This window comes from Rutilus rutilus (genome assembly GCF_951802725.1).
Source record: "Rutilus rutilus genome assembly, chromosome: 7".
In the NCBI taxonomy this organism is placed as follows: Eukaryota; Metazoa; Chordata; class Actinopteri; order Cypriniformes; family Leuciscidae; genus Rutilus; species Rutilus rutilus.
In genome coordinates, this window is record NC_140221.1 from 14,287,952 (window position 1) to 14,315,825 (window position 27,874).

At 38.6% G+C, this 27,874-nt stretch overlaps 1 protein-coding gene across 2 annotated transcripts in view; it reads right to left on the bottom strand.

Moving 5' to 3' along the window:
* Nucleotides 1-27,662, bottom strand: part of tlcd3a (TLC domain containing 3A) — a 33,731-nt gene extending 6,069 nt beyond the window's left edge. Inside the window, exons 1-3 of one of the 2 annotated variants that reach the window (XR_014627955.1) lie at nt 27,135-27,626; nt 6,286-6,372; nt 795-1,014 (exon numbers count right to left, since the gene is read on the bottom strand). Coding sequence is in view for 1 of the 2 variants with exons in the window: in XM_084414128.1 (XP_084270254.1) it covers nt 795-1,014; nt 6,286-6,372; nt 27,135-27,256 (429 nt within the window). In the remaining variant the exon portion in view is untranslated. Of the gene's footprint in view, nt 1-794; nt 1,015-6,285; nt 6,373-27,134 lie in introns of both variants that reach the window. The other variant, XM_084414128.1, reaches the window with a different exon arrangement.
* Nucleotides 27,663-27,874: the final 212 nt, after the last annotated feature.

The window sequence follows — 27,874 nt, forward strand, 5'->3', positions numbered from 1 at the left end:
TGGTCCACATCATATGTATGTGTTATGATATACAATGCTGGATATGGTGGATCAAAGGTGTGTAATGCGTGTATAAATGTAACAAGATAAGAATGACCAGTTACAACAGCCACCTGAACCCTTCCCGCTAACCTGAAGCGCAATCTTAAACTACAAGGTTTGGGGGAAGTCTATATTTTATTTATCTATACATCCTTTTAGTCAATGCAAAATGCCTTACTAAACATTACTGTATAGTAATGCATTAAATAATATACATTTCAGTGAAGTGAATTGTTATATATCTTAAATAAAAGTCAGATGTTTTGTTGTGGTGGGCTGGGTCTTGTCCTTATTTGTGTTATTACTATGCATGTCAAAATCTGTTTGTCCACGTTTGTGACTCGTGGGACATTTTGTGGAACAGGAGCACAAAGCAACGTGTTTGTGAGGTGGTATCTGAGTAGCAGCTGTGTGTGAATAATGGAAGCGTGGGTAAAGTGATCTCATATCACCACTGACAGCCCAGAGACACCAAACAAAAGACCAGGTTTCCACCAGTGTGTGTGTGTCTGTCCCACTACATGTACTCTGGCAGTGTAACAGCTGCTATTAAGGTAATTGTTTCTCATAGAATCAGGTACTTAACGGACACAAAAGCACCTCATTCCCCTTTTTACATTCCCTCCCCATTTGGTCCTGGCTATAGGTGGAGTTGGTTATTTGAGAGTGCCCATTACTCTCTCCCGTCATATTATTGGTTGTCATATCACTCATCCGAGTCTCTATCCCTGTATTTCTGTCCTCTCTCTCACCAGAGTCACAGGCAGTAGAATGGAGAGTAGTGCAATGTGATGGAGGACCAGCAGGAACTCTTTCCTCACAAATGAGTTGACGGTTCGTAGAGAGTGGCTTTTATAGTCCTTGTGGCCTTTGACCCGGAAGCGATAGTAATGGCTGAGGTACATGGCGAAGATGTCATATGACATGTAGGGAACGCCATACCAAATGACAAAATAGGTGGTCAGCCAGTGTCTGGAATAGAAAATGAACAGAATAGGTGAACAAATCATGTGTGGAGTGATTTCAAACAAACATACAAATATGTTTAGTCTCATCTTCTAAAAAAACACCTTTTTTAAGTATTCTAAAAGTTTTTATTTCAAAAGTGTGGGTTCAGTAAAAACTTTACATTTAAATTAATACTTTACATTAAATTGATCAAAAAAGACAGTAAAGACATTATTCTTAATACAAAAGATTTCCTATTTCAAATTAATGCTATTCTTTTGAACTTTTCACGGTTTTCACAAAAATATTAAGCAGCACAACTGTTTTCAACATTGATAATAATAAGAAATGTTTCTTAAGCATCAAATCAGCATATTAAAATGATTTCTGAAGGATGTGTGACACAGAAGTCTCGGGCTGCAACAACAATTATTATCGATAATGAAAATAATCGACAACTAATTTGATTATCGATTAGTCGCATCTGCCCAGGAAACCATCAGCCAGTAACGTTTATTTACAGTAGTGAATAACCAATTTCTATGGACAAAACACATATGGAAACTAGAGGAGGACACAGAGTGAGCTGCTCCGGGAAATGTACATGATCCAAGTTGTCCGAAACATGAGAATGCTTTATATTAATAAGCGGTTCAAAGGTGATTTCTTACTGGCCTAAGTTTAAAAAGAGTCCATCCCCCACCAGTCTCTATGATATTGTGATTCTTTGATAAGATTCATGTCACTTCAAGTTAAGGCTATGACATTATTTCGCCTGTTTTATCATCTGATAGCTTAGCAAAGCATACCACTGAGAAACAAGAGATCTAAAGAACTCATGTGTGGGTTTAATATATTAAAGAGTTCTTTATTCAAATAGAACTGTAACATTCAAAATTATAATTGACAAAATAGCTTAAAGAGCCTTCATGAGGGTGTGGATTGAAACAGACTTAAAACTTAAAAATGTATTCTGTAAGGTGTGGCTAAAATGTGTCATGTTTGTTTACCACATGTCATTATGTCATTAGCTAGTTGCAATTTTAAATAGGCTACAGGCTACAGATATTGTCCAAATTAGATTTCACATTATACATTTACTATGTGTTTTGAGGGCTGCCGGGCAGGGTAAGACTTAGTCATCTTTAATTATTACCTTTATATAAAAACAACAGAAGTCTAAGATATGTACTCATTTTTTTTATATCCAAGTAAGCATATGTGTGTGTGTGTGTTTGTATTGGATAACCTATAGCAAAGTCACTGTGATCCACAGTCTTTGCACATTTGATTAGTGGTGAATTCTTTAATTACCACAGAGCTTACAGCTACACTGACCTGTGACATTTCTATACTGTTCATACACCACAGAAAAGTTATTGTAATAGATATTGTAATTTCACAGTATTGCAGTTTTACTGTATTTTTGATCAGCCATAGTGAGCATAACAGTCTTATTTCAAAAACATGACAAAATTCTACAGACCCCACACTTCCGAACGATAGAGTAAATCTAAGTTTTTGTTGTTGTTGGTTTTTTATTTATTTAATTTTATGACGTTCTTTCTTGGGTGGAAAACAAAAAGAGTTATCTAGCAGAATGTTCAAGCTGTTCCTTTCTATATAATCAAAGTGAAAGGTAACCACAGCCTCCTCTGGTCCCCATCCACTAAGATGGAAAACAGCAGCTTACACATCCTGTGAAATATCTGAAATATTTCTACAACACGAGTAAATGATGACAGAATTTCCATTTTTGAGTGAACTATTCCTTTAACACTCACAGTATCACTGGATGCTCCTTGTCACTGAGGATCATGGCTGTGCATGTGCTCGAGCCAAGTATTAAGCCTTTGGGGGATTAGCAGGGTGGTTGGGAGTTTTCTCTAGGCTTGCCTGGCAAGTGCCTTCCGTGGATTACACTGTTATGCCACAAACACACGCACACATTTCACCCAGCACACAAGAACAGGTGGCAGAGGCTGAAATTGCAGGTGTCAGTCTAGTGCCGGGGAAGGGCAGAGGGAGGAAGGGCACATAGGAAGGTAACAGCTGTTGCCCTGGGACTCTATGTACCTAATCTCCTCCTCCCTGTGTCCTTGGGGTGGGGGCGGAGCCAAAGGGGTCAGCAGATGTGGCATGGGAATAGAGGTAAGCACTGTTGCCCTGAGGCTGTTGTGACTGGCGCCACTGAGGTGAACAAAGGCATGGGCAGGTAGGGTCTAATGGGCCGCCTTCTTAAAGCAACATCACACCAATTTTGAACATCAAACTGTTGATGTAGTGTAGTGATGCTTTAGAGAAAGAGGATTTGAGAAATTGTCCTATTTTGACATTTGTGTATTATCATAACAGAATACGAAAAGTTTGAAATACACCATTGAAAAGTTTGGGGTTGGTAAGATGTTTTTTAATGTTTTTGAAAGAAGTGTCTTATCCTCACCAAAGCTACATTTATTTGAGCAAAAATACAGTAAAAACAGTAATATTGTGAAATATTATTTCAATTTATGATAACTCTTTTCCATTTTAATTTATTTCCTTTGATTGTAAAACAGATTTTTCAGCAGCCATTACTTTAGTCTTCAGTCACATGATCCTTCAGAAATCATTCTAATATGCTTATTTGGTGCTCAAGATACATTTCTTTTTATTATCAATGTTGAAAACAGTTGTGCTGCTTAATATGCTTGTGAAAACTGATACCTTTTATTCAGGATTCTTTGATAATAGAAAGTTCAAAAGAACAGTATTTGAAACAGATTTTTTTTTTGTAAAAGAAAATATGGTAACACTTTAGAATACTGTTTCTTACTGCATAACTAATAAGAAATTACTGAAGAACTAATACGTAATTTTTCATTAACACTTAAGTCACTACTGTTAACTACTAAGGAAGATGTGTTAACTAATCAGTATGTAATAGAATTGTATGATTGTGTTAAGTATCAGTTAGTTAATTAATAACTAATGAGTTCTGTCATATTCCTGAATAACTACTATTAATTATCTACTAATTAAGGTTAAAGAAAAATAACTATGGAGTAACTACTAACGAACAGTTATACACAGTATACACTACAATAATCCGTTAATTTTGGAATGGTGGATGAAGTACACAAATCAAGTACTTGAGTAAAAGTACAGATACCCCAATAAAATATTACTCCAGTAAAATTATAATTAGGCCTATTAAAAATTTCAGGTTCAAAATTACCTTAGTAAAAGTACAAAGTAAAAAGTACTTTGCACTTTTTTATAGTCAGTTTTAGTCATTCTTCAGCACTAATAAGAAAGATAAGTGCAGACATTTACCTATATATATATTGATCTGCAAATAAGCAAACTTTTTATTTCATTAGCAAAACTTATCATAATGTACATTACACCTTATTATTATACTTGGTTCTTATACATTTTAAACTTCTTTTGCATCATTCAAGTTCTGGCAATATCACGGTAGCCTACATTTTACAGAGATTTGGTGATGAAAGAGCACAGGCTTTTGCATCCTCTTTTGGAGAGTTCTCAGCGCCGCTGATTTGGTGCATTTCTTTGGCGAAATACAGGTTTGTGTAAGTTTTATTTAATCTATAAAATCATTACTGTGCTGTAAATCATTTTATTTTATGCAAGGACGCGATGTCAATCACCTAACCAATGTCGCATTGGTCTTTTTTGCGTGATGGAAACACCTGATACCTTGCATAAAACAAACTATTTTATTTCTAAAGATACTAAATCTAATGTTAAAATATGTTCTCAGAGCTGTGCACTGTTTGTTTATGGGCAGGTTATGGAGTCAGTCACAGCATCTTTCAGCAATGAGTGAAACGCAGGGCGGCGGTCTGAAGTTAAGCAGTTTCCCCGGCGAAGCGCAAGAGATCCAGCACCACTACCGTGGAAAAGGGATAACAGAGACCAGTTGATTAAACTTGAATTGCTTTTAAAGGTTTAATAAATGTTTGTTAAACGAGTTTTAATGTAGGCAGTAGGCTATTATACATGTTAAAACGAAAAAAATAGATATGCTGAATTAAGAAATGTTCTGAAATAAAGGAAGATATCATGTAACTAGTCATTGTCGTGTAGGCTATTTTACAAAGGTTTAGATGATTTCGTTAAGTGTTTTTTTACAGTAAGTTTGATTTGAGTCAGAAGTATGTGGTAATTCTTTATTAATTACTAATGGGTTCCCTATATTTTCACTTTAGAATACTGTTTCAGGTTATAAGTAATTCCTGCAGAATTATTTGATAATTCTTTATTAATTACTAATAGGTTCCCTATATTTTCACTTTAGAATACTGTTTCAGGTTATAAGTAATTCCTGCAGAATTATTTGATAATTATTTATTAATTACTAATAAGTTACCTATATTTTCAGTTTCCCTCAGTCATTGCCTTAATCAATAGATGAATTTACTCAATGGAATTCTATGCTGAGGAAAATGGACACACAGTATTGTATATAAAATATAAAAACTAATCTAAGGTTAGTTATGGCAAAGCACTTGGAGTGGGGTTCCTTTTTGAAGTTGATTTCTTACAGAACACACTCACAAAACCAAACAGGCAAAAACCTCTTTAACATTTATATGTATTTGTTAAAATTGTTTTTCATACTATTAATAATAACATTAGTAAATAAGAAAGCGCCACAACTCAATGTAGTTTTGTATGACTGTTCAGTAGTTGAACCTTAATTAGTAGACAATTAATAGTAGTTCTTCAGGAGGTATGACATAATTCGTTAGTTATTGATTAACTAACTGTTACTTAACACAATCATAAAATTCTATTGCATACTGATTAGTTAACACTTAGTAGTTAACAGTAGTGAAGAAATAGTTAATGAAGAATTACCTATTAGTTCTTCAGTAATTCCTTATTAGTTATGCAGTAAGAAACAGTATTCTAAAGTGTTACCGAAAATATTAATATTACATTATGAACGTCTTTACTGTCACTTTTGCATCAATTTAATGTATCCTTGCTGAATAAAAGTATTTCTTTAAAAAAAATCTTACTGACCCTAATCATTTAAACGTTAGAATAGAATTTAATTGTAATTGGTTACTGAAATGAGTAATACGCTTTGACAGGCGCCTTATTTCCATTATAGGCACTGTATCTAGATGTGTTCACAGCATGTACACTGTATTAACCAATCAGTATCTAGTGCTGCTTTATCATTACCTTAACACAAAGATGCAGGACAATATAATCCTTTGCAGCAGAAAAGCTTATTATTCGTCCACTGTGAAAGGTGTGGAACAGGATTGGTCCACTTACCGGTCCATAATCACATTGCCTTTGCACGAGGACACCACGATGATTCCAGCTGCGGTGGCCATAACAGCGTGAATGGATGACACCAGCCTACAAGAGGAAGAGAAGACAAATAAATTCATGCAGGTTACCTCATATAAGTTTTTATGCAATGTAAAAAATAAAATAAAAATCACTATTATTTATATGGATGGATCATTTGAAGCATATACCAGTGATAATTTAAATGTAAAAGTTTGTTATTTGACTGTAACTAAATGGCACATCAAGGAGAGAAAGTGAATGTCAAGATTTTCAGTGAATAACTGACCAGTATGGATCACTTTTATGATGCTTGTTTTTGTTTGTTTTTTGGTCATTTTTGAGCTTGAAAGCCCCAGTACTTTAATTATATTGAAGTGTGGCCAGAATATTCTGACTTGAGTCTTTATTTCAAAAATCGACATGAATGATATGGCGTCAACTGCTCATTAGGACGTTCAGTCGTGACTTGGTGTCCATGCCTGAGTTAAATGACAGTGCTCTGATAAGCTTCCGTGTTAATGGGGTTAAATGTTAGAGTTAGCCAGGCCCGAAAGTCATCCACCACCAAACCCTAAATGGAGATAAAGTCATACTGTTTGTGTGTGGGAAAGATAAAGTGTTTCTGCTGTACCTCGCCAACCTGCTACCGTTGGGTAAAACTTATGTCAAACCATTTAAAAAAAATCATATATTCATTATTATGGAAAAACTGTTTTAAAGACCCACCTTTAAAGGGGTCATATAATGGTGCATGCACTTATACAAGTTGATTGTACTGAAATGTGTGTTGGCAGTGCCTGTACACAACCATCATAAAATGATAAAAATCCATCCAGTGTTTTTTTTTTAATCTTCTTATACGTTTCCTCCTGTCTCAAATCAAGCTGTTCGATATTGTGACGTCACAAAATCGACGCCCCTCCCACGATGGCTGATTGACAGCAGCGTTTCAACACAGACCCGCCCTCGCGCCCTCGTGAGCGAGCTGTCAATCATAGCACGCGCCGATAGGCGCGTTCATTGTTGATAGCTGGAGTGCTGAGTAGCGATTGTGGTGTTCTGTTCATGGTTGTAATAAGGAACACAGCAGTCATATTGATGATGTTCCTAAATCCGAACCGCTGAAGACGCAGTGGCTGAGTTTGTTTTCGAAGGGAATATTCCCCACGATCAACAATGCTGTCATGTTTGCGCGAATCATTTCACCAGACTGCTTTACAAACGAGGATCAGTAAAAAGCTGGTTATTTGCTAAGATGCTGCTCCTGAAAAAAGGATCAGTACCAACTATTCGTGTTCCTGCTGCACCTCCAGAAGAACTGAAGTGAGTGTAACATTTTATTAACCTTTACATTAATATTTATATTAATCTTTGCAAATGGCTTGCACGATGAATGAAGCTGTTTACACTCAGGGTACATTATGGCATGTTTTCTATGTACGACGTTATCAATATAATTCATAATCCCACGTTTATAATGAACGACGCGTTATGGTTTTTGTGTTATTATTTCAAACGGTGTACGCACAGAACAGAGGGGCGGGGTGAGCAAAGCTCATTATCATTTAAAGACATAGGCACTTAAACGGCGTGCTGAAAACAGAGCTGTTTTTGACCAGGTAAAATGAGTGTTTTCTTACAATACTAATGAGAATTTTTAATTAAAGTATATTACAAACTTTTAATTTAGACCCTAAAGAATCATATTAGCTTGTACAAAAATTACATTATATGACCCCTTTAAGGGTTTTATTCTAGTCTCATAGTGTATTGTTGTAGAAAAAAATGGCAAAAGTAATGGCAATTTGGGTAAAAAATAATCTTTTTGACTACTGATGCTTATCTCCATCCCCTTTCGAGCTTAATTTATTAATAATAGTCAGAGGTCATGTGATATATCTTTCTATGATGACTGACAGTGTCAGTATCTTCTCTGAACATTCTGGAATGAATAAACTGGTTAAAGATGAGGGAACAGATAGTACAGTCCTATTGTCACAACTCTGGAAGTTGGAAGTCCAAAGCACCATAATTAGGATAAAGATACTAAATAGTAAATCCACAAAGAATAAACACAGAAAAAGGGAGGCAGGCAAAGTAGTACAACCACATAACACTGACGATACCGGAAAAATGAGGATTCAAACACAGGAACGTAAATACACAGGTTAATGAGGTGAACACAGCTGAACAGGATGTACAATCAAATCAGAAACCATGGCAAAACATTAGACACGCAGACAGGAAATGAACACATATGTTTTAAATTTTAAATCTCTCTCATTTTAAATAAAATTATATCTTTTATTTGTTCCATTTAAGTAAAAGTTTGTGAGGATGAAGAGACATTAAATTTGCAGATTACAAATGGAAATGAAAAAAATACACATTCAAAGGATATTGTCTGACAACAAGTATTAACGCTATACAATAAAATAAAATAAAATAATATAATATAATATAATATAATATAATATAATATAATATAATATAATATAATATAATATAATATAATACCTTAATGTTGAAAAAAACGAATTGGCTAATTATTTGTCAACTACCCAAAGATAATGATTAAGAAAGGTTTTTTGCGGCATATTGCAGACAGTCTTTATAAAGCACAATATATTAGTCACGTTAGGGCTGTGAAAAAGAATGAAATGAAGTGTAAGTTCATTGTAGAGCTCAGTCTAAGCCTCTGACTGCCTGCTGAGCTGCACGGCTGAGCATTGTACATGAGATGACGCTTGCTCGTCATGACAACGACGGTCACGTGACCTGGGCCTGACAGCTTACGCCTGAGTTGGCCACTGGATAAGCGCTTCCCTCCACAAACACACACGCACAGAGCTCTGCTCCCCACATCACTGTATCCTTGGAGCCTTGCTGCCTGAATACTGTCACAAGACCCATTTTACACAATCCACTCTTTGTATCCCCCTCTCTCTCAGTTTTTCTCTTACAACAAGCTCGGAAAGAAAGAAAAAAGGGAGGAGAAGAAAACGCTTCTTTGGTATAGATTTGGGGGTGGCTTGCATGACATACTTTCTTATCTCCAAATATCAAACATAGATCAAAAGTAGTAAACAACAGTGCTCAATCCTGTTTTAATTACAATTACAAACTTTTTTAATTAAAGTTTTAGATATTTTGTGTTTTTGTAATTTTTATTCGTTTTTTATTTGGAGTTTTTTTAGCAGTCACTATCCAGAGGTAGGAAGGAGGAGATCTAAAACACCTAAATAGATCTCCTATATAGCGATCCGTTTGCATTATCATTCACTTCAAATGGAATTTTTTTATCCCAACTGTGATTTGAAATCGCCTCGGTTACGACTGTAACCTTCATTCCCTGAAGAGGGAACGAGACACTAGGTTGGCTAACGCTGTGGGAACACTCAGCGTGATTGCGTCGTGAAGCACGTATGAAATCAGTCCAATGGTGTGACGGGACATTAGAGGCGGGTGACATCATGAACCAGGAAACTATAAAGCATGCCCAAACAATGGAACGCTAGCTTCTAATAGGCTGAAGTAAGCAAGGGGGTAATTCAGCACCCGGAAAGCGTACCTTCTATGGGGGCATCCATTGGCTAGCAAGCCATCACCTGCTGTTAGCATTCCATTGACTCCCATTCATTTTGGTCTCACTTTGACAGCAAATAACTTTACATCTGAGGTGTTTAAAGACTCCATTTGTCCATTGTTTATTTATAAAGAAACACGACAACGTATAAAAGGCTCCATTACCTTGTATCTTACGTTATGCCCCCGTAGAATCCGTTTTTGTAAAAATAGGATAACGATTGCGTCATAACCACGCGACTCTCTGTCGCACAGTAGATAAATTACTGTATAGACAGGAGGAGAAGCTCACAGGCAATCGGGGGGGTGTGGAGGCAAAAAGTCAGATAAAGTCAAGGGAGAAGCCAATAGAGAGTCATAAAGTTGCTCCTGCTCCTAGCTCATGGACAGCTCCTACTTCACGCTCTCCGTCTCTGCAAGATTCGGAAGGGAATGATTTAGATTTCTCTTGGCACAGCTACTAGAAGACTTACAACTGTCAGACAGGTTGCTCACGTCACATCTACGTCGTCAAGCTCAGTTTGAGGCTGCGCAGTACGATTAGCCATCAGGAAGTGAGTGCTTCTAATTGACTTCACTTGTCTCCGTTGAAGTCTATGTTGTCTCCGCTGTGTCCATTTCTTTTACTGTCAATGGAAGTAAGTCACTGACAGCCACGCAGAAGGTATGGCAGGGCGACACAGCATCTCGTTCCTTCTTCAGGGAACCAAGGTTACAGTCGTAACTAGGGGTGTGCGATATATATCGCCTGCGATAATATCGTAAAGATGTATGATTTGACATTATCGTGTATAGCCTATCCCTCACACACATGCATGCATACTCTACGTGATGTAGTCTTGTAGATTAGACTAGTGCGGGTGCGCATTTAGAGTGCACGCTTTTACAGCATGATTTAGTCTTCATTTATATCATTTAGTAATATCACAAGAGTGCAGTTTTTCTCCAAATATCAGCATGATAACAAATGTGATATTGATTTTATACAAGTTTAATAAACAAAAAGTTAATATTAAGTGACTTACATTTTAGACACCATATTTCCTGTTTTTGCTCTATTTCGCCAACGAAAATAGTTCAAAACAAAGCCACACACTGCGGTGTTTCCTTACTGAGTGAATCAGCTTTTTGAACAAATCAGCTGACTAGGATAGATTAAGATGCTTCTTTCCTTGAATGAATCAGCCGTTTGAATGAATCGGTTGAATCTCAATGATTCGCTCATTAACAGTGACTTGCTGCCACCTACTGGTGGTTTCAATTTCACAAAGTATCTTTTCTTGTTTTAAATCATTTTAAATATCAATATTCAATATTGCAAAGATTAATTTTGATTTCATTTGATTGGTAACAGCCCTTTTGTGCCTTATTTTTATAATTAAATTTGATTACATTTATGAAATTGATACAAAAGATGATGCATGCATATAATTAGGTTTAAAAATTTGATTTATAAAAAGTAAAAATGCCCATATAAAGGTAAAAATCAATTGAAACATATTGGAAAAAAAAAGATTATGTCACTGCTGTAAACTGACCACCACACAGAGTATGAAGAATATCAAAAACTTTAAGAGTCGGCTGTCCACGACAGTCCTAAACCTGCCAAAGTACCAACACAATAAACACACTCAGCAAAATATTGTCTAATAATCGTTACAGAGAAAATCCCAGAAAATATCGAGATATAATTTTGTCAATATCACACACCCCTAGTCGTAACCGAGGCGTTTCCTTTCAAGCGAACTCGCGCTGCATCAATTGACACTGTGGGAACATTTATATGCACTACGCCATAATGACAAGTGTCTGTCTAGTGTAAAATCGTTTGAAGAGATGAGATGAAAGCACCTGGGCCATTGGTGTAAAGCTCAAGTGCAGGTTGTAAAACCTCACAAATATGTGTGGTGAGGACCAGCCGGCCGCATCACAAACATCTTGAAGTGAAACTCCTGACAGAAGAGCCTTAGAGGCAGCCATACTCCTAGTCGAGTAGGGCTCGGACTGCCATAGGAGAAAGTAGTCCGGCCGACTCATATATGCAAGAAGAGATAGCCTCAACTATCCACTTGCTCATCCTCTGCTTAGATGCTGGGGACCCCTTGCTAGGAGACCCAAAACAGATGAACAGTTGTTCAGATTTACGCCACAGGGCAGCTCTGTGGACGTAAGCATCTAATGCCTGAATTGGACAAAGCAGATTACTCTTTTCCTGGTCTGGGATCCCGGAAGGGAGGAGGACAGAAGGCCTGCAGCACAATAGAGCTAGCTCCATTAGTGGGGACCTCAGGGATATAACCTGGCATAGGGTGAAGAAAAGCCACTTCAAGATTCAGAAACCTCACTGGAACCTCTTCAATAGGCTCGAAGAGAGCCAGGGACAGGCCTTGGAGCACCACGGCCAGATCCCAAGCCAGTATCCTAGTGCGTACTGCAGCCCTCAGCCTCAATGTGCCATGGAGGAAACGTGTTACCAAAGGGTCTCTACCAAAAAATATTCCACCCAAAGGAATGTGGTGAGCGACTATGGCTGCCATATAAACATAACGTCAAGCCCAGGGGCCCCCAGCCCCCTAAGCCTTGCCCTGACCGTGACAAATATGTCCTAGAGTTCTCAACGGGTCGGGTCGGCCCGACAAACCCGACGGGACCCGCGGGTTCGGGCCGGGTTCGGGTCGAAAATATAATCAAATGACTCGGGTCGGGTCGGACCTCGGGCTTAATCTTTTCCAGTCAGTGAAAAAAAAAAAAAAAAACATTTATTAATCATCGCTGCTGTTCACCGTAAAGAAAGTCTGGCTGCTGCGTGCAAGCGCATCACGGAGAGGGGCGGGGGCAGACCTGACGCCGCTGCGTGCACGCCTTTAGCCTGGAGAAGAAGATGGAGTTGGTGAAAAGTAAACTTGCCTCAGGTGAATTCACCGTCGCTACTACAGCCTATTTATATATTTAAAGTTTATTGTTTCAGTTGTTTGTATTGTTAAAAGGCGTTAACATTAAAGGTTGATTTGAATTTCCGTCTGCTGGTCATGATAATACGTGTATGAGAAAAAAAAAATTCCGACGCGGCGTCGGGCCGCGGGCCGGGTTCGGGCAGATAATTCATGTTGATGTGTCGGGTTACATCGGGTCCGGGCTTTAAAAGCCACGGGCCGGGTCGGGTCGGGTTGTTATTTTCAGGCCCGTTGAGAACTCTAATATGTCCTCGGACCTGATCTGTGATACAGATCTCAAAGACTGGTTCAGATGACGCAGATTCAAAATAGGACGCAACACCCAATCCTTCTTTGGAACTATTAAATACCGGCTGTATAAATCGTCTTCTCTGTCGGGTGGAGGTACACGTTCTATGGCCCCTGCTTACTGGCCTCCTGATACCATCTCGACGACTGTGTTAACAGCGTCGCCAAAGAGGCCAGGAGGCAACAGCAGGGCATCCAACAGAAAGCTCTTTTTTTTCACCAGGGCTGCCATAATTCTGAAACTGCGTCAGGGCCAATACCCCCGCCCTCATCAAGTTCTCCTAACAGAACTGCCTGGTAGGCTTGCACCAATGACATAGTATGTAGACATGCTGCAGCCTGACCAGACGCTGCTTAAGCTTTACCCACAAAAGCCGAAGTTGTTCTGACCAGCTTGGTGGGCAATGTCAGGGCCTTTAGGGATGATGCACACTGAGGGGAGAGATAGCTGGCTAGCGTCTCTTCCACCTTAGGCATCGTCCCATAACCGTGCGCTTTGTGGCCAACTATTGCTGAATAGTGAGATGTTTGTGCACTATAAACAAGATAGGAGACCGGTTTCTTCCATAATCTGCACACCTCAGTGTGGAGATCAGGACAAAATGGCAGGCCCAGACGTAGGAGGTTGTGCTCGCCAGGGCAGGAAGCGTTCGTTCAGTTTGATTTTGGTACGAACGTCCTGCTTCTCAGCCAGTCAATACTTAATCTGGCAACAGCACAAGTCACAACCTCCACCAACTCCTCGTATGAAGGAGAGTGAGGTGGCAAGTCCTCAGCATCTCCTGCGTCGATGCTTACAACATCTAGCTCCTAGCTAGATAATTGTACCACCGGTGTTTCACTCAGGGCGGAAGAAACCGCAGCGTGTGCTTCCAAACCCTAAGAAAAGGCACTGGATCTAGCAGGTGAGGGCAGAAATAAGGCTGGGCCCGCCTCTAACCCCTCTGCTAAATCCATTTGTGATCCCCATGAACTGAACACAACAGCGGGGGGACCCGAGCCATGAGGAACGTGAGCCTGAGAGCACCCTGGAAAGAGCGCCAGGTGGGAGCGGAGCGTCCATGATGGAAGATGTTCACAATGCTCACAGCCAGCTCCGCTCCCAAACAAACAACACACAATATCCCATGATGTAGCATGGGCAGTGATGAACACACAATCTGAACTGCTGCTTATATATATATATATATATATAACGCGGCTTGTCCTCTCTGGGCCCCCGACAACTGAGGGGAATAGCGGCCCGGAATCCTAGCCCATCAGCAGCGTAACGCATGATTCTCCATTCCAGACCATTTAACAGCGGCGGTGATGAGGCTTCATATAATAATAATAATAATAATTTGTTACATTTATATAGCGCTTTTCTGGGTCCTCAAAACGCTTCACATATGGAAGGGGCGAATCTCCTCAACCACTACCAATGTGCAGCATCCACTTGGATGATGCGACGGCAGTCATATTGCGCCAGAACGCCCACCACACACCAGCTTATTGGTGGAGAGGAGACATATTCCAACATATTCTTCAGGTGTGCCTCATCACACGCCACCAATTCTCCTCTTTAGCGTCCCTCCTCTCCAATCACGCCCACTCCAGTCGGGAACCTGGCGAAGGGCGGAGAGTTAAGGGACGGGGTGGCACTGATTACCAGGGAGAGGCAGTCGATCCGTCACTATATATATATATGTGTGTGTGTGTGTGTGTGTGTGTGTGTGCTTGAACTGACACATAAAACACCAAATAAGACAAATGCTTTCACAGAGAGCGCTTACTGAATACAGAAGCTAGCATGGCACTGTTTGGGCATGCTTTATAGTTTCCTGGTTCATGACGTCACTCGCCTCTGACATCCCGTAACACCATTGGACTGATTTCACACGTGCTTCACGACGCAAGCATCAACGTCTCTGTCATGTGACTAATTACTTTGGGGCAACAGTAAAAATGACGTAACCACCAATGACACTAATTAACTTGTGGAATCACAAAAATCCTAAACCCTTTAGTGACTAATACAGGGGAAAATATAAACTGATATGGATACGTATGGAAATCTTGACCCGAAGTACCTTCATACAACAGCCGCTGTTAAGCCACTGACTGATTAAGCAGCAATGCAGTGGCCTTTGAGCATTTTGATTCCTTTCACTTATTCCGATAGACGGTGGTCTGTCTCCTATACTGTCTTTAATTTCAATCTTGCAACAATAATAGTAAGACTGACTGTCTGTGGTTCAGCTGTGTTTGATTAGAGTTGGAACAAAAGCCTCCTTCCAGATGCAGGGAAACCCTGTTGTTAAGTGTCTAAAAGTCATGTTTGCATTGTTAATCCAATAGAGTCTAGAGATAGTTTCAGTTAGCACACACATTTTCTAGTTTCCAGAATTTTGAGCTAAATACCCTTCAATATGTTCTGCTCAGACTTCCGCTTTTAACAAAAAAAAAATTTTTGTAAAAATTATATTCTACCTTTCAAACTTGGGCTGTCACAATATCCGTTTTTTTCACTACACTATTATCGTGACCAAAAGAATTCACGATTTATCACGATATCTATAGAAATCTTGAAAAAGAAAATGCTACCAGTCAAATTAATCTTTACTTTGTTTTTAATTTTTTTGAAGAATCACACCATTGCATACAAAAGGAACATTTACACTTAAAGGGCACCTATTATGCAAAATTCACTTTTACATGGTGTTTGAACATAAATGTGTGTTGGCAGTGTGTGTACACAACCACCCTATAATGATAAAAATCCACCAAGTGCTTTTTAAAAAATCCCCATAAATCATAAGGACTGTCTCAGAACGAGCTGTTCTCAAATTCGGGGCAATGTGACGTCACTTTGCACAGGCCCCTCCCACGACTGTTGATTGACACTGCAGTTTGAGCATAGACCCGCCCTAAGTGAGCTGGACACAGTCCACCTAGAATGTCTCCTAAGCGATTGGAGGTGTTTTGTTGTTGGATGTAAGAATGAACTTAGCAGTCTTCATTTACTCTCGTTGTTACTTGAGGATGGATCTGTACTGTTCGTGATCCAGCTTACAGTCTCCGGAGCGACAGGCATAACGTTACTGATCACGGCAAAAATAAAAGTGAGAGCGCGCACTTTATGACAGCTCTTCCAGTCGTGGATATACAGTTTACCAGCTGATTAAGCACCCACTGAAAAGGTGTGTATTTGTTTACTGATAGTTCTAACGAGTGTTTTGTGTATTTCGCTGTGTATGTTCCATGATAATGAAAGGGAGAGAGAGAGAGTTTATGGATGAGACTTTAATGCGCACTTATATACTGTGTTTATTCGGCTCTAACAGTGAATTTCTGGAGTAAAACTAAGGCTTCATCTTTTGTGTGAGGTACAATAAACTTAATTTAACTCATCAGTATATTTTGGTCATCATTCGGACGGGGTCTGCTACAGAAGGCTTGTATTAATAGTGGATAAAAGCAGATGACAAATAACCGTAATCAAACTAAACTATTCCTGTTCTATCTCCATACAGCATATATTCTCTGGCATTGTGGGCATTACTGTGCGACTCCGAGTCAAAATGAACACCACTACTGAGAGTTTCTGTTTTGATATTATCAGATGAGATTGTCCTGGCTCTTAGCGCGAGCTCGTGAGGCTCCGCCCCCTGGGCCGGCAGCAGCAGTTAATTTGCATTTAAAGGGATACACACTAAAACGGTGTGTTTTTCTGAGCCCCAAAAAATGACAATTGAAACATGCTGTAAAAAATTATCTGTTGGGTATTTTGAGCTAAAACTTAACATACACACTCTGGGGACATCAGAGACTTATTTTACATCTTGTGAAAAGGGGTATAATAGGTGCCCTTTAATGGTAACCAGTTTGAAATAACTTCCTTCAGTGAACTGATGTGGCTTCTTAACAGAATGAGGCAGAAACAAGATTATTTTGTAGTATTCTATTCAGTGATAAAGGCTGTTTATTGGTATTGCACCTCCTTTCCCAGACAAAAGGGACAATATGGCACCCCCAACCCGAGTTGTGGGGCCTCCATCTGTGGCCTCTCAATGGGAGCCTCCGCGCCTCTCTCAGAGTGTTATGAATACTATTTCAGAGAGAAGAGAGCCCTCTACTAGGCACCTTTATGCCCTCCTTCCTACAGGAGCTGCTGGATGGGGGGGGTGCATCCCCCTTTTTCTTACTTCCACCCTTAATTCTTACTTCACCCACAGGTATTTTCACCCCAGTGTGGGTCGATGAAAGGCCTGTTAAGAGCCCTTACCTTGAGTGCCCTAGTGCTGGGCTCACAAGACAGGTCTTCCATTCTGCGCTTGTAGCTTGGCACTTTTGGATTGCGTTCCCCAAAGCATCAGTAACTGATCCAATGTGAGTGAACCGTATCGAAAGGGAACGTGTCAGTTACTAAAGTAACCTCGGTTCTCAGTAATTATGGGAACAAGTATTGCATAGCTGCCCGTGCTACTGCGCTTGCACTTGAGTTGCCGCTTGCCGCTACTCAGTTGAAATATTCGGACTACTTATATAGGCAGATGGCCTATACAAGGATTTGCCGTGTACTTATCAGCATTAAAAATTAAACCTGTATTCAGATTGTAAATGGTTAATAAAAAGAAAACAAGAGAAGATCCCTCCCTTTATAATCACTAAGGCTGTCATTCTCTAAAGCACTAGCTCACTGAATTCTTCACTCTTGCAAAAACTCTAGCAATAATAAAAAAGCTGTCTTAAAGGTGCTGGACATCTGGGAAAATGTTAACTTTAGCCTGATAGCACTAAAAGCGTACGTCCCACCCTCCCTGCAAATCACCGTCTAAAGCCACGCCTCCTGAAAGCATGAATGTGCACAGCCAAGAAGACCAGAGACAACGTTACTGCAATACCAATATCATGTGTCATTCACCGGTGAGAAAACATTAGTACAGTAAGTAACGCTACAATACCAAACGTAAACAAATTCTAAAAACAGAATTAGATGCAGCAAGTTTTTAATTTGTTTAGCTAGCAAAACTTCAGTCAGTGTGTAATAATATTTCTTGCATGACAGGGTTTCCACAATGAGAGTCTGCTTGGCTTCGATGAAGATATATAGATCGTAGATCCTTTGCCAGTGCCACTTGTTGTCGGTTCAGAAGGAAAGTTATGTTGTTGCTGCTTGCCTGCCATTCTCGCTCTGTCTGTACAGCGTACGTGAATGCGCTGATGACTTATTATGTCTGCGTGAACAGCCTGTACAGTGGTATGCAAACACACATTGACCAACAGGGAACACATGCTATAGGACCGTTCGGACCAACTGCAACGATTGAACAAACATTTTATGGTCCTACTAGTGATGGGTCGTTCGCGAATGAGCCGGATCTAAGAGCCGGCTCTTGTAGGTGAACGACGGGAGCCGGCTCGCATATCTGAAGAGCCGACTCTATTTTTAAAAATATAGTCTATAGAAATTAAATCATTATGTAGGCTAATAATGAAATAACAAATGATTTTAATTGTTTTTAAAATAATTGACTAATTCAAAGACCAACAGAAAAATAATTATATAGGCCTAAAGGCGCACACACATTTGTTTCGACTGTCTGATCAGCGTCACATTCTGTACCTGTCAATCATACACGCGATGTCAACCAATTAAAATGCATGAGGGAGGGCCGAGCCAACTCACACACACACTCGAGATGCGGATAAACCGCGGATCGGGCGGAAGACGTGACGAAAAATAATATTTTAATTAAATTCGGGAGGGTGGCCGTTGAACCAGTCAAATGAAAAAAATTGCCCAAACCTGCAAGCTATGAGCCCAGCTGTGAGTAGCCTACTATTGGAGGAGGGCTAAACGTCTCGTAGATGTGACTGCCTAACCCTATTTTGTTTTTGTTTTTTTGTTTCGATATTAATTATATTTTAAAACAGCCAATCGTAGCCTACCACTCGTGGAATAGGCATTTAAAAGAGAGATAGTTTATGGTCTGATATGACTCAGAAATTACATCGGGCAATTGCACCGCAAGATGTTTAGAAGAACACAAGAGCTAAACTTCTACAAGCTCAATAACATCCATAAAATAAAATAAAAAAAGGTAAGAAGAATAGTCAATTATAACTTTGCCCATTAATTAGATGTGCAAGGCAAGCAGACAAGTTTTTGGGTTGTTATGGACAATTACAAATGTGAATATTCACGTTGCACAGTTGTGCGGTGGACTTTCAGCGAGTTAAAACATATATTTTTAAAGAGCCGTTTGTGAGTCAAAAGAGCCGGCTCTTTTCAGTGAGCCGAGTCAAACGAGCCGGCTCACGAAAAAGAGCCGGATTGCCCATCACTAGGTCCTACGCCTTCCACAGACAACATATATTTATAAAAATACATTTAGACCGCTTAACAGAGTGATTGCTATCAGGATATGAGGAGACTTTCAACCAGCATAAAAAAATAATCTGCAGAGAATCACCTCCGGCACCTTTAATTGTACAATGAATCTTTTATTTACATTGTGTTTACAGTTTGTTGGTTGTAATGAAAGGATCCGCGAGCTGCAGTTCGTGTTAAACAAAATTCTGAACGTGTTAAGCGGATTCTGACTAATAAACTGACTAGCACCTCAGCTCTGATAGGCCTTTGCGTTCACGAGTTAAACAAATATGATTGTGATTGTCTACAATGCCCAACGCTTGTAAAAACATGCTGTAAATAGAAACCTTTGGCACTCAGAGAGCACTCAAACGTGAACAAGGCAGCGTCTATCACAGCACATAAATTGTGCTCATATTGTTACTTTGCTGAGACAAAATCTGTTGATGTTAAATTATGTTTCTGACACTTAAAATTAGGGCTACATGATATATCGAAATATCACGAATGTACATATCACAATATGAATATCGCAAGGGTTTGCGAAAATCTGAATGACTTTAATAGGCTACTTCAAAAAGTTTTAGGCCAACACATATAGCAGGGAATAGACCAGGCACGCGACTGTTACCTACATGTGACTTTCTTGATGTTAAAAAGAGTTATTAAGTGCAATAAACTGCGGAAAACAACTTATTGTGGTGCTCGCGCTGTCTAACATACACCCGTAGTGCGCGCACAGAAAGCTACCTCTTGCACAGTGTGTGATCTTGAATTCAGTTCTCTTTCACGGTTTATTGCACTCAACTATCAAATACACACATAGTTATGTTAGAATGCCTGTCTTGGCGAGTATTCATGTAAACACCACACCACTTGTATCATGAAATGCCCACATGATACAATCCCCACATTTGAAATAATGAAATTGCAAAATTAAAAAAAACGCAATATGTGAACGGCCCCTTATAGCAACGTGTCATTAGCCTAACCTCTCATCAGTTGAGCAGGTAGTCGAAGGAGGAGTAATGTCAGCCGTTTGGAAATATTTTAAAAACGATGATGATCAAAGTAGAGCAGACTGTAAACTATGCTCTGCTAAATTGTCGAGGAGGGGTGAGTAATAGCTCCTTTAGCACAAGAAATTTGATTTTACAAGTTGTATATTTACTTTGTTACAGTCAGAAAGTGAAAAACATCACATGAAAATAAAACATTGTTATAAGAATTGTATGGTATTATTAAGTACTCATATCGGTACTTGGTATCAGCAAGTACCCAAATGTAAGTACTTGTTCTTGGTCTGAAAAAAAGTTGTATCGTTGCATCCCTAATTCATGTATAACTTTGATGAAAGGTTTTGATCCACTTCAAATGTTGACTACTGTATATTTAATTAATGTGCTGAAGATTATGCAGTGTTTTATTTTTACATTTGATTATTCAGTTTCTGTATAGTTTTTAACTAGAATTTTACTGATAAATAGATCTAATGTAGGCCTACTGGAAAAACTTAAATAACTGTTTATTTTATTTATTTTATTGTATTAGTCCTATTATTTGTAATTTGCCTCTTTGCTCTTATTTGTAATAACAAAGATAAATTAAAATAACTAATAGTCCACCCCTAGTTTCTGGTGTTTTTGTTTACCTGGATGTTCTTCTTGATGGTAAGTTCTCAGGTTAATATAACTATAGATTACCAAGTTGAGCAAAGATTTGTTGGTATTTAAACAGGTTTTTTTTTTTCTTTTTTTTAAAAAGTTTTTTAAGTTTTTTTTATTTTAAAATGGCATTGTCAGGTTTGTGACATTTTATGTAATGCAAAAACACTGCTGTTCACTTTCATAAGTTGTAGTGATGCTTTCTTTTCCCAGAAAGAATGTGATATATACACACACTGCCGTTTAAAATGTTGGGATCGGTACGATTTTTTATGTTTTTAAAAGAAGTCTCTTATGCTCACCAAGGCTGCATTTATTTGATAAAAAATAATAATAATAATCATATTGTGAAATATTATTAGAAGTTAAAATAACTGTTTTCTATTTTAACATAGCCTATTTTAAAATTTAATTTACTCCTGCGATGGCAAAGCTGAATTTTCAGCATCATTACTCCAGTCTTCAGTGTCACATGATCCTTCAGAAATCATTCTAATATGCTGATTTGCTGCTCAAGAAACGTTTATTATTATTATTATTATTATTATTATTATTATTATTATTATCAATCTTGTAAAACAGTTATGTAAAAAAATACAAATAAATCAGGATTCTTTGATGAATAGAAAGTTCAAAAGAACAGCATTTATCTGAAATAAGAGGCTTTTGTAACATTATATACTGTCAAAAGTTTGGAGTCAGTAAGAATTTTTTTTGGGGGGGGGGGGGGATCAATACTTTTAGTCAGCAAGGATGCATTAAATTGATCAAAAGTTACAGTAAAGACATTTATAATGTTATAAAAGATTATATTTCAAATAAATGAAATAGAACTTTATATTCATCAAAGAATGAGAATCCTGAAAGAAAATTTTTCCACAACATTGATAATAATAATAAATGTTTCTTGACCAGCAAATCAGCATATTAGAATGATTTCTGAAGGATCATGTGACACTGAAGAGGTGAGTAATGATACTGAAAATTCAGCTTTGCATCACAGGAAATTATATTTAAAATATATTCAAATAGAACACAGTTATTTTAATTTGTCATATTGCATATCGAATATCACATTATTATATTATAAGTTATATAAAAAAATATATATATATTTTGCAGGAGTTTTTAAATCGCACAGCAGTTTTTTAAATCTTAACCGATTGTGAAATCTGGTTGCATCACGCTCATAAGTAGAATCTTCACAGATTTTCTTCTTTCAGATCTCAGACCTGCACACACTACAAGATTTGAAAATTGTGGCGAATCACACCCTACAAGATTTAGCACCTCATATGATCTCACAGGGAAGATGTAAAAAAAAAATAGATAGTGTCTATTTTGTCTACTATTAATAGTACTGTCTACTATTTTGTCTACTGTCTACAACTTGGTGTATCAATACTTAGCCTATTCTTTGTAGCGAGAAAAAACACCCGTGTTGTTGCCACATTTTGACCAGCCATTCCTCCATCTCCTTTGCTCACCAGACCCGTACAGCTGCTTTTTGTTTTTTTTCGGTCACCGTTTCAAAAGTTCCATCACTTCCATCTCCTTGTAGACTTGTCTCTCATTGGCTATTGTGAAAGTACAGACATAATCATAGTCGTAATCATTCCGATTTAAAATATGAATATGTTTGATATTGTCTGGGATGTGTCCGAGAGCAGATCAGGAGGTTTAAGATTTGAACTGTAAATGAACTGATTAAAAATTACCATATAATCTGGACCAAATATCTGAACCGACCAATGCCCTGGCCGGATTTCTTCTTCGAGTGTCGGGAGGGGTAAATCAGGCATAAATCGGCCAGAAACTTCAGTAGTCTGAGCCCGGCTTTAGAGTGATTCAGACTGATTGCCTCATTCTAACATGTACACACATAGAACTGATTGAATCAACACTTCTGTGTAAAAGTCCAGAGTCTGCGTCACTTCATTATCACTCCTCTAACAACCTCCATCCTCTTCACTGAGTCCAGAGGCTCACAGCACATCGTCTAACTACCATCAACCAAGATCAAAGATCAACTACCCAACTATCTATCTACATGTCCGTATCTATCTTGTGTTAGTTATGTCCTGTTGCTGAGCACTATCCGTCAGATGACAACATCTAAAGAAACATGACACTCCTGACAAGAGTTTGGGCCAAAACTTAATTTTATGCAATCTAGTTTATTTTCTGATACACAAGGGCAGATAACAAACTTACTTCAGGGATGCAGATGTTGTTTTTTGTTTTTTATTGATTAGTAATTGATTTTCCTATAGCGTTTTTATCTTGGCTTCCTCAAACTGTCTGCAAAAATATACTGAATCTAAAAACAGCCAATTTCTATAAACTTTGTGCTGAGTGTTGGTTTTCTTGAAAGAGAATGAATGTGAAGAACTAATTCTGAATTAAAGGTGCTTTTGTACCGGAGGAACGTTTTCATTGTCCAATAACTATTGGCGGAACTTCCCGTTTTTTGGCGCGTTCACGATTTTAGTTATGCTAAATTAGATCCTACTTCAGAATAGGGTCAAACCCAGCACAATACAATAGAGTAGGGCTGGACAATTTTGGCTAAAATCATAATCGCAATTAATCGAACAAGTTACCTCGATTACGATTATTGAACGATTATAAAACGATTATAAAAGTCTTTCTCATATGTCACTGGCAAGGCTTATACTGTAAATATGTTCACGGTTATTTTTTCTAATGAAAGAGTGCATAATCCTATCTTTGTGATTCTAAAATAAGGAAACACACAGATAGCTATTAATGCTTATTTATTAAATATTTCAAACAACTGAATCAAACAAAGCATACAATGCTTGAAATAAAAACGTCTAATAAAAAAGTAATTTAAGTTTTAATGTAAAAAGAAAGTTTCCTAAAAATGTAGAAAATAAATTAGCGTAAATATTGCCATGCCATCTTAAAAGTAAAATATAACTTGTATCTCTTGTAAACAAAATTAATTATTGTAAATATTGCCATCTTAAAATTAGAAAATAACTTGCATCTCTTGTAAGATGTTCATATTCATCTCATGCACTGTTTATATTCGGTAATGTGATTGTGCTCCAAGCTTTTAAAAAGCAGTGTAAACAGTTTATATTACTCCACGAACATGGAAAACAGTGATAAGACATAAAAATTCAGAAAGCTAATGCTAATGGCCTTTATCTGCAGTATTGTGTTCTTTTCTCAGCCTCGATGAAGCACTGCTAGTTGTCATAGGAGATTTTCTCTTAGCCCTCCTTTTTGCTCTTTCAATCGCATAACTTATACATCAACATTCTATCTCCGTTATCACAAAACCCACGACACACAACAAACACTGCTCCAATCACGGCATCTTCCATCTTCCAGTTGTTGAATGCCTCACTTAAACGACGTCGCTGTCAGCCTGCTTATGTCACTTAAGAGTTTCTACTGGCGGAAACTGTCCTGGGGAAATTTAGTTCTCAGGGGACCGCCCAGGTGGCTACTTCCTATAACTGAGTATAACTACCCGGTGCGAAAGCCCAGAGAACTGGACCCTTTTGTTACTAGAATAGGGCTGTGTATCGATTCTTTTTAGGCACCGACCGAATTGCCTCGATACCATCGAGTATCAAAAAATGTCTTGTCGTTCGTTACCAAATTTCGATACCTAAGGGTTTAATCTCGTCAATGTCAGTATGCTAATAAGCATGCATGATTGGCTGTGGCGAGGCATTAAGGAGAAACACTAGTTTACGCCGGTTACGCCCAGAGACGTGGCTCACACGAGGCTGTAGTGTGTAAGTGTCCCAACCCCTATAGATAGAAAAGATGTGGAAAAGATCAAAAGTGTGGCTACATATCACCAGGCTCCATGCCAACAGCGCACAATGCAGTATTTGCGACAAGATAATTGCTGCCCAGACCAGCAACACAACAAATCTGATGTGTGAGTGCACCTGAGTGCACGGAATAAACTTAAGAGCAGAAAGTTGCTCCGTCTCAACTGCAAGAAGAACTGGAGCGCGTCACATAAATGAACCGAAACTCAGCGTATAGGCAACTTGTCTCACAGACATGAGAAATAGGCATATCGAAAGCTTGAAATGTCTACTTTTAAACTAACCAATTTGAATAAAAAACAAATACTCTTTGATTATGTAATCCAAATGAAAGGTGCATTTCTCTCTATAGGCGCGCACGTGTTCTCTATACTGCAGAGATGACAAGTCAGCAACGTCAACTTCATCTTTGCAGCCAACACTGACTCAGATAACACTAGTTTATTAATAAACAATTAAAATGTCTCCTTGCTATTTTTTCCCACACATTCATAATCATTAGGCTACTTTTGCCAGTGCTTTGCGGCAAGCTTTATGCGTTCGCTTCGCGGGTCTTTGAGCCTGTAAAATAAGTCAACAAACTGAAAAAATAAAACCAGTTTTCTTTTTAGGTATTATGTATTGTAATCTTGTTAAAATGGATTTCATAAAATTGGTATCGAAAAAAAAGTATCATCAAGGAACCGGTATCGAAGTCAAGGTATCGGTATCGGTATCAACAATTTTCGACCGATACCCAGCCCTTACTAAGAATATTCTTATGCTGATACAGCATAATTTTTGGTGTTTGATTTAATTGATTGTATTGGAAGAATCTATCACAGGGGTGCCCAATCCAGTTCCTACCTACCTGCGTTCAGATCCAACACACCTGCCTGTAATTATCAAGTGGCCCTGAAGATCTTAATTAACTGGTTCAGTTCTGTTTGATCAGGGCTGGAGCTGAACTTTGCAGGAAGGTAGACCTCCAGGAACAGGATTAGGCACCCCTGATCTAGCACAACAGGAACTCAATAAAAAAGGTCAAAGAAAATTCAAACAAAATATTGCCGTTTAGCCATAATAGTAACTGACCTCCAGTCAGAACACACAGACACTGATAGAACTTTATAAAACACAAAATTGTGGATGGCTGTAAAGCAAACATAGGCATTGGCTGGGATTATGGCCATTGCTAAAATAAAAAAAATACACCAAATATATGTATGATTCTGCTATAAAATGATGAAGCCCAAATATTCCAAAGCTGAGCACACACTCTTGTTTTATTTTATATTTAGAAGATGCATTTTTGCCTATTGTATAAGCTAACAAGAGGACAAAAGTACTATAAATGACAATTTATGCTGAACCCACCCAGAACTGATCTGAAACTGCTTATCTGCAAAAAAAATGCATGTTTGGATGAACACAGATAAAGGTTCCCCTCATTTACAATTTTTAAATAGTGGCTAGTTTCAGATGTTGAGTTTGAGAATATATTACACTAGTGGTTATAAGTTGACTGTGTGTACTGGGTTTATTACCCAGATGTGTTTGTAGCGATCTGCCTTCAGGTACAGATCAGATCAGATTATTGAAGACCTATTTCACCCAGCATGTTTGCATGGAAATATAGAAGAGGTCTGTGCATTTCTGGAAATTGGTCAATTCATGCTCATTCTCCATGGACTATCCATGGCTAAGTTGATAAGGGAGTGATTAAGGTCATGAGATCAGCTGAACATATCATAGGATAACATGAGCACAACATAGTCTGATTATAAACACAATTGATCCCTTAAACACACAAGCCTCAACATATAAATCTATATATAGGGTATAGGGTTTTTAACCAGGTGCCCATGGGATCTGTCAAGGTCCTGGATAGATATTGAAAATTGGGGTCCCTGGGTTGGCTGAGAGCCTGTTTGGAGGTCCCTGAGTCTGTGAAGCCCCTGCTTCAGGTCAAGATGCAAACACTGCATCTGCATTTTAACAGTTGGTATGATCGTTTCCATCAAGTTAGCCTTTTTACGTGAATATTATAGTGAAATGTGCAAACCCGACCTATCAAACTGACAGTGAGACTCGTTTTTACTACTAAACAGCAGTAAACCAGCAAATTATAATACAAGAGCTGTCTGGCCTTACAGAACTGCTCAACTGTCACCAAACTCACCTCTCGCTGACCAGCACGACGTCGGCATCTGTCCACTGCTTGAAAATGGACGGAAGCACTTTTCTAAAAGTGAAGAAGAGACCGGGAAAGACCACAACGCCGCAAATCAACACTTGCAACATCTTGTCCCGCTATAAAACCTGATCTGATGTTTGGTCGAAAACAAGATACCCCGTTAAAATAGCAGCGCTGAGTCGGTGTGGTCAGGGAAGCATTAGAGCAGCGGTTCCCCTGCCTCAGCAGCGCTCACTGTACAGTACAAATACGAATAACGGTGGAGGTGTCCGGTGATTGATTGCTCTTCACTCCTGCTTCACAAGCCGGGACTAGCGAGTATTCTGTTACATGTTAAGGTTCGTGAACTGACGGCCCACGTTAGCATGTGATATCTACTTGTCAGTCATGCGAATTAGCATAAACGTCCGCAGGAACGATTAAAACAGGCTATTTGTTTAGAACGGCCGCGTATCCGCTGCTCGGCGAGCGTTGCTCATTCCTGCGGCGGGTTTAGAGTTGGAGAATAGCAATGGCCGAGTCGTGAACGTAATCGTTCTTATGAATCGGATCTTTTCCATGAATCATTTGAACCGGTTCACAAAAAAATATCTGTTCACGCACCGGACTGAGCAGTCCGAGCGGTTCTTTATTGCTGAACACGATAAATAAATTATGCTACTCATACGTGCTGCTAATCAATGAATAAAAAAGCAAGGCAAATCAATACAACCATGAAAAGGAAA